This window comes from Acinonyx jubatus, chromosome E1, assembly GCF_027475565.1.
Source record: "Acinonyx jubatus isolate Ajub_Pintada_27869175 chromosome E1, VMU_Ajub_asm_v1.0, whole genome shotgun sequence".
NCBI lineage: Eukaryota > Metazoa > Chordata > Mammalia > Carnivora > Felidae > Acinonyx > Acinonyx jubatus.
This window is the reverse complement of record NC_069397.1, coordinates 25,649,407-25,661,214: the sequence shown is the minus strand read 5'-3', so window position 1 is coordinate 25,661,214 and position 11,808 is coordinate 25,649,407. Positions and strand designations below refer to the sequence as shown.

Below are 11,808 nucleotides of genomic sequence, written 5' to 3'. Positions count from 1 at the left end.
TTTTCCATAACACTATGTTGCCTGACTTGTGGCTTATTTTGATGTTTTTTACATTCAGCTTCCTTCTGAAAAACATATTTTCATAAAATTTTACACACTGACAAGTAAAGGACTCTGCTGATTTTCTTCTAGGCGACTTTGTGGAGCTTCACGACAGTCGTGTTTCTGTTGCAGGCCTGGCTGCTCCCCTCAGCTGTACATGCTGCACACTCTTAGGCAAACCCCTCATCCAGGACAGGCTTTATTGATCTTTATTGATGCTGCCTTCAAAGCCAGGGCAGCCATCTGAGAGGATGGAAGAAACCAGTAAAAGATTGGATTCTGGGGAGCCATCCCAGGTAGAGTTGTGCTTTTACGCACCAGCACATTTGTGGAGCAAATTTGGTGTGTACTCAGAACGGCAGCTAATGAGCACAAGTGAAGTTCAGTTCTTTGTGTAAACAAGGGAGAGAGCATGTGTCTGAATGTAATTCCGACTGCATCAAGGTCATTTTAGAGCTGGTGGAGCTCTATTTGTCTTAGGAAATCTCGAAAACTTTTATAGGGAATTCGGAAAATATTTTCAGCCAGCAGGAAAGATAAAATCCCTGCACACAAAGTACAGGCATGGGCCCAGAGACTGAACAGACAGACTGCTGTAAAACCCCCGTTTAATAAGGCATTAAAATGCCATCGACCTGGACACATTAAAAAAAAAAAAAAAAAAGAGCAATGAAAACAAATACCATTCAAATAATTAGGATCTTATGCCTGGGGCCAGCCTTGATGCCAAGCAGGGACTCCCCTGCAGGAATCAGCATTGAGCCCGATCCCCGGAAGGAGGGGAAGGAGGGATCGGCTAAGACAAAGGCAGCTCTGGCCCGGAATTTTTGCCAGCACCCCCCGCCCCTCCCGCCGCTACCGCCGGCCCCTTGATGCTGAAGGCAGTGCGTTTGAAGTAGTCTTCCTCGCCGACATCTTGGGCGACTTTACGGCCCAGTAGCTCGTGTGGGGCTTCGGTGCTCGGAGGATTACCGAGCTGCCCCAGGGAAGGGTCGAGAGCGCGCTCCCTACCGTGGCGGCGAAGCTAGCGGCGCCGCGCTCTTCAGTTCCATGAAGGACAAGGAGGCATTTGAAGGCCTACTTTATTGGGTAAATATGCTCCAAATTGGGGTGAGGGTTGGAGAGTGAACATTTGTTTACGAACGTAGCTGTGAGGGGAAAAAAGATGTCTTTTCACTAGCTCCTGCAAATACGGAAGCTGCCCCCGAGCTATTTCCTGCCGCCCAAGCTCCTGAATAGCTGAAGGCCAGGTGCACAGCGGCACATTTCATTCCCACCCTCCCCAAAGGTAGTTCCCGAGGGCTCAGCCCCAGAAATTTAAAAAATAAAGGACTTGTCTTCTCCTTATTTCTGGAGTGATCATTTGTTTGCTTGTGGCACCAGTATTTTGCAAAGTGGCTGTTACAAAAGGATGCCTCCCAGGTCTAACTGGAGGAGCTTTGATACAGTTGAATTTTAAATCCCATTATATCTCTGGTACAAATGGAGAGGGTCTGGTATTTTTCTCCTCTTCATTCACTTTTAAAAGTTTCTCATGTGAATCTGTGTCTCTGATCAGGAACTCTTGTTAAAGACTCCTGTAGACAAACTTGTGACTACCTGAATATGTTTCTAAGATTTTCATTTCTTCCTCTTCTTGTACATTTCCTTTTCTTCCAACAGATTGTAATCTCCAGCAAAATTTGTAGATGAGAGACTGGAGAAAGGGAGAGAAGAAGAAAGAGAGAATGGAAAAAGAATGAAAGAAATAATTAAAGGCTAAGCATTTTCTGGGGTTAATTTGAATTGGACCAGTTGGTTTTGTTTTGCAATACAAAAGAAAAATTCAGGCCTTGGGGCCTAAAACTTTCATTAAATTCAGCTTTGGTGAGTTCTAATAATACAGCGGTTTATTACAAGCGTGAAAAATGTCATTGTGGAGGCCTTCCTAAGCAGCAGCCTCACCTCTTGGGTATGACTCATACTTCCTCCATGGCCGCCTGAGCTGTAAAGTTGTGGGCAGGATATTTAAGGTCCAGTGAACCAGCTCCTTGAATCCTTCTTGCCATTTTACTGGGATCATGTCCCAATTAGCAATCTTGCCATCCAGAGCAGTAGCTGGACAGCAAAAGTGAGAGAGGGGCAGGGTGCTTAGGGCTGTTGCAAATGATTAGTCCAAAAGAGTAGCGTAAAACTTAGAACTCAGTCCCCGGCAGGAGTCTGCTGGAGGAAATGAAGGGATCAACAACATGAGAGGAGTACTGTGGCTGATTGTTCCGACCACAGCCACAGGCTTTTCTGTGTGTGCCGGAAATTGACCTCGTCAAAAGCTGAGGATGCAGGTTGGGCAAGGATAATGATAAGGTAGGTGATGATACTAAATCACCCACCTCTCAGAGCTGATGAGATTGTTCAATACCTTGCCAACCGTTCCCCCTCCTTAGTCTATGAAAAGCAGTGATTTTTTTTTCATGAATAGGCAGAAATTAGTGTGGGCTGGTGCTAATTGGACCAACGGGAAGCTTAATAATTGCAATCCCTTTCATTTCTTACTGAGTATTTTCATGCAGAGCGTCTCATTTGGCCCATGAGCCATGCCAAGCCTAGGCCATTGGCAGCACAGATAGTGCTCATCCTTCTTTGCAAAGAGGAAATTGAAGCCGAAAAAGACTGAGGGATTGTCTAAGGCCTCCAACAAAATAGTAGCAGAGTTGGGACTTTCTTTTAAGAGTAGATTCATTTCCAGTGTCACTGAATATGGCAATGAGCTTTGAATGAAGGAGCAAAAAACTCAAGCTGTCTCTTCCTAGGTGAAGACGGCTGGCTTCTCCGCTGGAGGGATACCCTTTCCTAAATGTCCTTGAATGGTGTCCTGAATCCTGGATGAGCCCCAAACCCCTAGGAGTGTGAGGTGCTCAGAGCGCTGGAAAGACCAAGCAGGATTCTTCCCAGCATGGCCCTCCGGCTCCCCTTGGCACTCTATACCTAACTGCACATAGGCTTTGGCGGCTGTTAAAGAAGGCTTAACTGTGAGACAGGAGAAGCAATAAAGTACCAAAAAGCAATAAAAGGAATTTCCCAGAAAAGAAAATGTCTACATTTTTTCAGCATCTAAAGTGAAACCTATGCAGACAGGCATCCTATGGTAGGGAAGGGGGACAACATTAATTGGGCACAGTTTTATCTGTGTTATCTCATTTAATCTGTTATTTAAGCTTGGAAGGTAGGTAGCGCTTTATTACCCCTAATTAAATGTAGGGAGATATTGAGGCTCACAGAGAAGAGGCATACAGCTAATAAGTGGTAGGGCTCCAGGCCCATTCTCTCTTCACTACCTCACTGTGCCTCTCCATCCAAAGCTCTGGTAAACCATCTCTGGGAGGTCGTGCAGAGCGCAGAGCCTCACAGTGACTGCTCTAGCACCCTTTAGTCTCCATCCATCCTTTTTTTTTTTTTTTTAATGTTCATTTTTGGGGGGGGGGCGTCACGTATGCGGGAGTGCACAAGGGGGAGGAGCAAAGAGAGAGGGAGACAGAGGATCTGATCTGGTCTCTGCGGTGACAGCTGAGAGCCCACAAAGCCACAAACCCAAGATCATGGCCGGAGCTGAAGTTGATGTTAAACTGACTCAGCCACCAGGTGCCCCTCATCCTTTTTTAAAAATCTCACCTTGGGGCACCTGGGTGGCTCAGTCGGTTGAGTGTCCGACTCCGGTTCAGGTCAAGATCTCTCAGTTCGTGAGTTTGAGCCCTGCATCGGGCTCTGTGCTGACAGCTCAGAGCCTGGAGCCTGCTTTGGATTCTGTGTCTCCCTCTCTCTCTGGCCCTTCCCTGCTCATGCTCTGTCTCTCTCTGTCTCTCAAAAATGAATAAACGTTAAAAAAAAAAAAAATCTTACCTCCCTTCAGCAAAAAGCTTTAAAGCACATATCCCAATATATTATTTATTATTTATGAAGTTATTTATCAATTATACATATTTACTACTATGCTACACTAGATATCTGAAAAGGATGAGATAAACATAATTAGAAAAAGAAGTTTCTGTGTTTCCTTCCATTACTCTTTTTTGGAGCAAGTCCTGCTATAGATTCAAACAGAGTCCTGGTTATAACTAAGAAATTCATGAGTGCAGACGTTATTATTCACGGACTTACAGACCTTCAGTGCTGCAAGGGAAATGAGGAGCTACGCAGAAGAAGGAAAAGGAGGCTCAAAAAGAGGGCACGCCACACAGCCAGCATTTGACGGAACTGGGACTGGAACCCACATCTCTCACACCCCATCCCAAGCTCTTTTCACTGCTGTAAGAAAAAACCAAAAGCTCATTTTCTTGGGCTAGAAAATGCAGGTTTGCAGTGTGACAGGCCAGAGCTTAATGCCTGAACCTTTGGTGCCTTGTGTGGAGTAAATTCAGGTCCATCGACTGCCCTGAAGAGACAGCCCTTGGCTTTCAGTCTGGGCCAGAGAACATGTGGGCCAGGCCATCAGCACGTGGGGTTTAAGGGAAGGAGGACTGTGCTGTGCTGTGCTGTATTTGGTGTTATTAAAAGCAGCTCACATAGTTTCCATCATTCCTAATGGAACTACGTCATTTTACAGACCCAACCCTTGCTTCGGGCACCCTAGCTAGGAATTCTTGGTGTAAAGAATCGTGACTCCAGAACAAATCTCTTCCAGGTCATCCCAAGGAAGAACTCTGTGGCCAGGAGTTGCAAAGGCAAGGGAAAGATACCCTGGCTCTGCCACCCAACCCGAGGGGGTCTTGAGGCCATTCCCCAGACACTTTAAACAGTCGTTTTAGAGGTACTTGGATTATTTACTAACTCTGCTAGTTTGGACCAACCTGACCCAGCCTCATGGAGAGGATGGGACCTAATGCAGTGACAACCTACCTCCCTGTGAGGCGGAGGGCAGCAAGTTCATGGCCAGCATGTGGTGAGTGGAGGCAATTATAAATTGAGGTGCCACCAATTGTTCACTAAATTATATTTGGAGGAATCTCCCAATTCCTTAGACCTAACTAAGGAACACCATCATTTCCTAAGCATGCACCCTGTTCTAGGTGCTTTATGTACGGAGTCATGTTTGGGGACTTACTGTCTTTGTTTTTCTCTTCTTTTTTTTTTTTAATTTTTATTTATTTATTCTGAGAGAGAGAATGTGCACAAGCAAGGGGCAGAGAGAGAGGGAGAAAGAGAATCCCAGGCTCCTCACTGTCAGTGCAGAGCTGGAACTGGGGCTCGCTCTCACAAACCTTGAGATCGTGACCTGAGCTGAAATCAAGAGTCGGACACTCAACTGACCAAGCCACCCAAGCACCCCTGGTTTTTCTCTTCTTAAGGGAGAGACAAAGCCAGTCCTAAATTGGCATAGGTCTCCCAAGGAAGTACTTGGGAGAGGGGACAATTTGGAATCCCTGAAAGAGAAAGAGATATAGGTATGTGGAGGGCAGATGCTGGAAACAGCACGGATCTAGTACTCCTGGGGCTCATTTACCCCCTAGCAAGCAATTGGATACGTTCACAGAGAGTTGTCATTGGGAGCATACACTCTCAATGCCGGCCTACAGGGCAGGAGGGTGCTCAGATAGCTTGTGAGTCTGGGGGCTAGCCTGTGACCCTACAAAATGAGCTGCAGGAGGGCCCTGCTTTCTCACTACCTCCACAGTGGCAGCCAGAGCAGAAGAAGCAGACCACACCAAGCCTAAAGCAGAGTCACCAATGAAAGCAACACTCCTACGTTTGAACAGCCTCTTGTCTTCTGCCTGGGCAATTCCCTGGTTCAACATGTCTGAACAGCCATCACCCCACGAGCAATGTTTTAGTGCCTTGGAGTGCTGCTCCTGCCAGCCCAAAGCCCTGCAGCCTCACACAGCTAACACTAGAGGGTAGGCAGCCCAGACCCAAGGATTGGCCAGTCTGGGGGACACAGACTTAATGAAGGAGAGAAAAAAATATACAGATGTAAGCAGTCTTTAGAACATAGAACCTGCATAAATTAGCAAGTGTTTGGGGGTTGGGCAGGTAGGGAACTGAAGCCCAGGTTTCTGATTTGAGCAATGAGACTTGCTGGCAGGGCCATTTACCAAAACATATAAGGCAAGGAGATGTTTGGAGGGCTCAGGTTTGAACAGGGGGAGTTGGAGATTCTGAATCTCTTAAACAGAAACATCCAGGAGACAATCTCAGGAGACGGAAAGATTAGACTGGAGATTTGTCAGTGTATGTTGGTGAAAGAGCCGTGGGAACAAATGGCCTCACCCAGGGAGAGTACCTTGTGAGAAGACAAGGCTAAAGCCCCAGTCCTTGAGCAACAGCAGCATTAAAGGACTGGGCAGAAGAAAAGGTGTCTAAGAAGGACAGCCCAAGGATCAGGAGGAAAACAAGGGATGTGAGGGGGCCCAGAGGTCAATCTCTGTCCACCTGACTGGGAGCACTGGCCACTTCCCAGGGTTACTGCCATAGCATTGGACACAGTTTCTTTTTTATTCCAGGCACTTCTATAATCACAAGTTATTTTTCTTTGTTCTTTAATTGAATCTTTTGGTTACAGAAGAAATACATGCTCATTGTAACAAGGAAAATAAAACAGAGATGTATGGGGGAACTATCAGAAAAAATTCCTCCTAAGTCTTCTCTTAGCCCCTACCACACACACCCACACACACCCAACCACCTACCCTCCCCCACACACACCATGCACACACATATATGCACACACACAGGTTTGTTTTTTGCTTTATATTTCACACAAATGGGAAACCATATCTATTACTTAGAAAATTGTTTTCGCATAATATATCATGGACCTATATATTTATGTATTTCATCTCTTGTCGATTGCTATTTAATGATCTGTAGTTTGGCTGCACTGATGTATTTTTTTCATTCCCAAATATTCTTGAGATCATACTCGGTGTTATGGTCCTCTTTTTTCACTTAGTATTAAATCAATTCTCCGTGTCACTAAACACACTTTGTAAATATATTTTCAATGACTACATCATAGTACAGAGTATGAGTATATCATAATTTATTTAACCATTATTTACTTTCTGCCAATTTGGGCTATTAAAAATAATACCATAATGAACATTATAGAGCATTAAGCTATGTCCACATTTCTGGTTATTTTCTTTAGGATATGAACACGTTTAGAGTCTTTGTCCAAGTTACCAAGTTGCTTTTTCCAGAGAGACTATAACAATCTGCGTTCCCACTAGCAATGATTGAGAGGTACTCCCCACATCTTTTCTTAAATGTTTATTAATTTGTTAGATAGAAGTGATGTTTTCTCACTTTAATTTGCATTTCAGATTACTAGTGAGGTTAGCTTTGCTCAAGTTAATTATCATTTTGTGATTCTCTTACGGAGGGCTTGATCAGGGCCACCCGTGGCTCTTCATTTCTAAATCTGCCCTTTCTCTTTCATTGCCAGCCCTGCCTCAGATGCTTATTTCCCACCCGGGGCTCCAAGAGAGCCCTCTCCTTCCTGGTTCTGCATCTTCCTGGCCGTCTGCTCACAAACCTCTCTCATTCCCACTTCAGTCCCATAGCTGGTCTCTCTCATGGCTTCTGTGCCTGTGGGGTGCTCTTTTTCTGCCTCCTCTGCACTGGAGAACCAAACACGAGCCTAGAGTTTTCAACCAGGCTGACAGGATCCACCATCAGACTGGGGTCAGTGCTGAACTTGGGCAGACACAGCCAGGGCCCTTCCTGCCCTGCACTGGGCCCAGGTAAATGGGGGGCCACAGTGGGGGCCTAACCAGCTGGGACTCTGTACAACTCCGTCTCATCTTTTCCTTTCCCATTTGCCTCCTCTCCCCATTATTCCAACTCGGGCTTTCATTTTCACAAATGATACAATTTGGTGGTTTGGGGTTTCTGCAGGAGAATTTCTGTGATCCTCAGAGCGCTGGGACCTGTTTGCACTCGTTAGGGAAGAGAGACTCTGGACGCTCTGCAGACCCCGTCAGGCTGTGGTAATAAGCAGGGGCTGTTTGAGCTGCAAAGTGTAAACCTGGTCCTTCTTAGTGAAACTCTGCAGAAATCCCACTGGAGATTTTTCTGCCCCTGCCCTGTCTACTTTCCTTCATAATGATAAATGGCTGAAAAGAAAACTATCTAATCTCCAAACTGCTTGCTTTTTTTCTACTCTTTCTTCAAGGAGAGAAGGAAGAACACAGTCACATAAAACAGAGTCCTTCATCGCCTGCTTCTCAGGAGACAGTTCTTTCCCTTTTCATCCCAGGCCTGTTTCTGATCTCTGATGGGCTCGCACTGAAAGCTCCAGCAGGCCCCTCTAATCAGCTGCGACAGACGCTGCAGTTGCTTGGGTCGCCCATCGAAATTGAATTGATTACCCGGCCCCTTTGCCATTTTGTTCTGCACACAATTGCTTAATAGCTGTCACCTTGGCTTTCAGTCCCAACCGGCTGCAGGCTGACTGGTTCCCATTACTCAGGATGGCCAGTGCAAGTTCATCACCTTTACAGGATGTCCCTGATTGATTCCGTATGCCTGGGAGACCTGTAATATATTTGCATAGGAGCAGGGCGTCGCTGGGGGACGTAATAGAAATCTCTGGGCTGCAGGGACTGCCAGATTTAGCTGCGGGCTCGCCATATTTGAATCATTACAGGGCTTCTTGTCGGGAGTCTGGCCTCTGCTGACATAGCTGCTAATGAATTTGTAAAATTTTCTAAAAATACAAAACAACCCAGCCTGTCCTAACCTTTGCTGTCGCCACCTGCTGCCTGGGTGGGGAAGGCAAACAGAACCAGGCTTTTCCTGCCTGAGCTTGTGCTGGTCTTTTGAACTGACAGTCTCTCCCTCCCCACTCCCTTGCCCTGCCTGCCAACTGGGGCTTGGAGGGGGACATCTTTCAAGTGAAATCCTTTGCACTGGGAACTACTTCAATTAGACAGCAGGGGGAATGTTAACATGCCCTCCGGCCTTTTAAGTGGGTTTTAATTTTATGTTGTAAGATAAGACCCTGCGAGGCTGGGGCTGCTACTTCTCCAGCAGGCTCCATTAGTGGGGCAAGCTGAGGCCTCTTGACCCCCTGAGGCCCAGCCAAGACTGGAAGTTGGTTTGGTTTTTTAACAATTTGTCAGTCTGCTCCAGCTTCTCTTTCATTCTCCATTTTGTTATTCCAGGCTCTTCTGTTGTTGGAGGGCAGTTGGGTAGCTGAGCTGCAGCTAAGAGCCTAGCCCAGCTTCACCAAGTGGCTGGCTCTGGGCTGGTGAGCAGAGCCTTGGGGGCTGCCTGCCTATGGCCTCACAGCTGAATATTCATCTTCCCCCCCTCCCCTTCCCAGGCAGGGCACTGTAGAAGCAGACACTTTTCATGTGGCAGGTTTCTGGCCCGATGATGTATGACCTGTTGGCGCTACTGAATGGTGCCCTTTGTTCCAGGGTATCCCATGTGCCCCCTTTTTATTGACTTGTTGATTCAGAAGGGCAGGAAAGTTCCACAAATCCCACTGCAGGCCTTGCTCTCTAGCCATGTCCAGGTGGGAAAGCCCCAGGACCTCATGCTTCCCAGAAAGCTGGTAGGAAGATATGGGCCGCTTAGACTCAGAATATCCCATAAGAGACAGACAGCTTTCTTTACCTTGGATTCAGGCAACTGTGTATCTGGAGAGAGGCTGGGAACCCATGTCTAGCTCCCAGCCCTCTGCCTGGGGTTCTAGAAGGTGTGGAGTGTTCCAGAATGCAGTCCACCCAGAAAGAAAAGAACAGAGCAGGTGTGAGTTAGGATGAACCCACCACTTCTCTGTGTCCTAAGCCAGGTTCAGTTAAGTTTTTCTTTGTGACCAAAAAGCCCAAGGTGGGAGCCAACAGCCAAGGAAAGAAGGAGCTTGGCTTCCTTCTGCAGGAGGAAGTCCACCCAGAGAGCAGCCCTAAAGCCACAGGAAAGGACTCTGGGGAAATAGGAGATAAGGTGGACTTTTTATCCAGCAGGAAATCTCATCTTCATCCTGATGAAGGTATGGATTTAAAGAACACCCTTACCCTTGTCTTCTTTTCTCCTGGCTTCCTAGACCAACCTGCAGTGGACATGGTGGGTGACAATGAGGGGAGGGGGCAAGAGGCAAGGCGTTGTAAGGAGGGAGCCCCAACATACCTCCTGACACCAGCTTCTCTTCTAATCTAATAGGGTGGACTGGATTCATCTCCTTTTTTTGCCACTCCATCTTGTGAGCAAGCTTTAGGGATCTGGTTGAGGAGGAGGATGCAGAGGTCTCTGCCAGGCCTTGAATCCTTTCTCTAGGGTGCAGGTGGCTGATGAGCTCATACATCTGACTGCTCTGGAAAGCCTCAGGTTCTCACTCCAACCTGCTCTTCAGTTCCTCATCTGAAGAAGCTGCACAGATCCCACCAAGAATTCCCTACGTGTAAGACCACCTCCTCCAAACCACCAGGTTGTGTGCTGACTACTGAAATGTGACAGATTCTTGTGTACTGCCTGCCTTGCCCTTCTGGGGTCTTTGTGGACCCTGAAATCCAGACCCATCATCTGCAGAGTAGCACGAGATCAAAGATACAGCTGTTCCGTTGGTCCTAAATTCCTTCACTCTAGGCTCAGAGGCTCCATAGTGTAAATGCTCAGAGGCACAGAAGAAATACCAGCAAAAGGGAGGATGAGACCATTGCTGAGCCAAGAAATGACAAGTCAGTAGTAAAGAGCATCCACACACTTCACAGTTGTAAAATGGCTTTATGTTCTGATATGTAAAATAAAATGTCCATGCTATATAACAAAACACTTGAAGTTCCATACCCCCTGTTGGCTAATGTGTCTTTCTAATAAAGTTTAATCTGTGGTGTGTATGTTTATATATATATATATTTATTTATATATTTATATATTTATATATTTATTATTTATTTATTTATATGTTTTATCTAAACCATTCTTAGTTTTTAACATCAAATGTGTAATAAAATTTTAAATAGATGTCTTTCCAAATACCCCCTCCAGCATTCATTTTATTAGGTTTATTCATTTGTAAAAAGCAAAGCTGAATTTGACATGTGGCCTGCATTTGTGAGATATATATATATATATATATTTATTTATTTATATATATATAATATATAAATAGCTATTCAGCATGCAAAGAGTTTAGTGATTTCCCAAATTTGATTACAGAGTTCATACCAGCCCCGTGGATGGTCTGGTGACGTTCGATGCTAAAGACCTGGGCTGGGGACTACACGATTCACCTCACTGGAGAATTATCCTTGCTCTCTGAGCTCACTGGCTGAATTTACTGGAAGAAATCAATGTTTTCTCAATTCTTGTTTTTATTTCTGTTGGGCTTTCTTGCTCCAGAGGCGAGGATTTTCTGGGAGAACAGGCTCTGCCTGGCGGCAGCTCCGATGTAACCTCCTGGGGACGTTGCCAGGTGAAGTGTGTTTCATAATTGCCAGTCACAGGATGCAGATGGTGCCTGAGAGGCCGAGTCTTATGCACCGGAGAGTGAGAAACTATATGCCAGGGATGGAGGGGAAGGGCTTTGTACTGTATAAGAAAACCTGAATGATGACAGAGATGCTATTGGTTGCATTTTCCCTCCTCTTGAAGGAAAAAAACCCTTTTTTAATACTCATCAGGTAGCACTTAGCACATGACCTTCTCTGAAAATCATCCCTCAGACCTCAGAACTCCAGGGATCAACTTCCAGGCCAGTAACTGAGCAGTCAGCTCTACTCTCAGAGCAGGCTTTTGTGGCTTAGCTGAGTGCACGTCTCAGGTAGTCTCACAGAATCTCCCGAAGCC

At 46.1% G+C, this 11,808-nt stretch overlaps 1 protein-coding gene across 3 annotated transcripts in view; it reads right to left on the bottom strand.

The window, feature by feature from the left end:
- Positions 1-1,697: 1,697 nt before the first annotated feature.
- Positions 1,698-11,808, bottom strand: part of TBX4 (T-box transcription factor 4) — a 41,765-nt gene continuing 31,654 nt past the window's right edge. For 2 of the 3 annotated variants that reach the window (XR_008294138.1, XM_053212058.1), the window contains one exon: positions 10,724-11,493. Coding sequence is in view for 1 of the 3 variants with exons in the window: in XM_053212058.1 (XP_053068033.1) it covers positions 11,447-11,493 (47 nt within the window). In the remaining 2 variants the exon portion in view is untranslated. Of the gene's footprint in view, positions 1,739-10,723; positions 11,494-11,808 lie in introns of those variants that run through there. The other variant, XR_008294139.1, reaches the window with a different exon arrangement.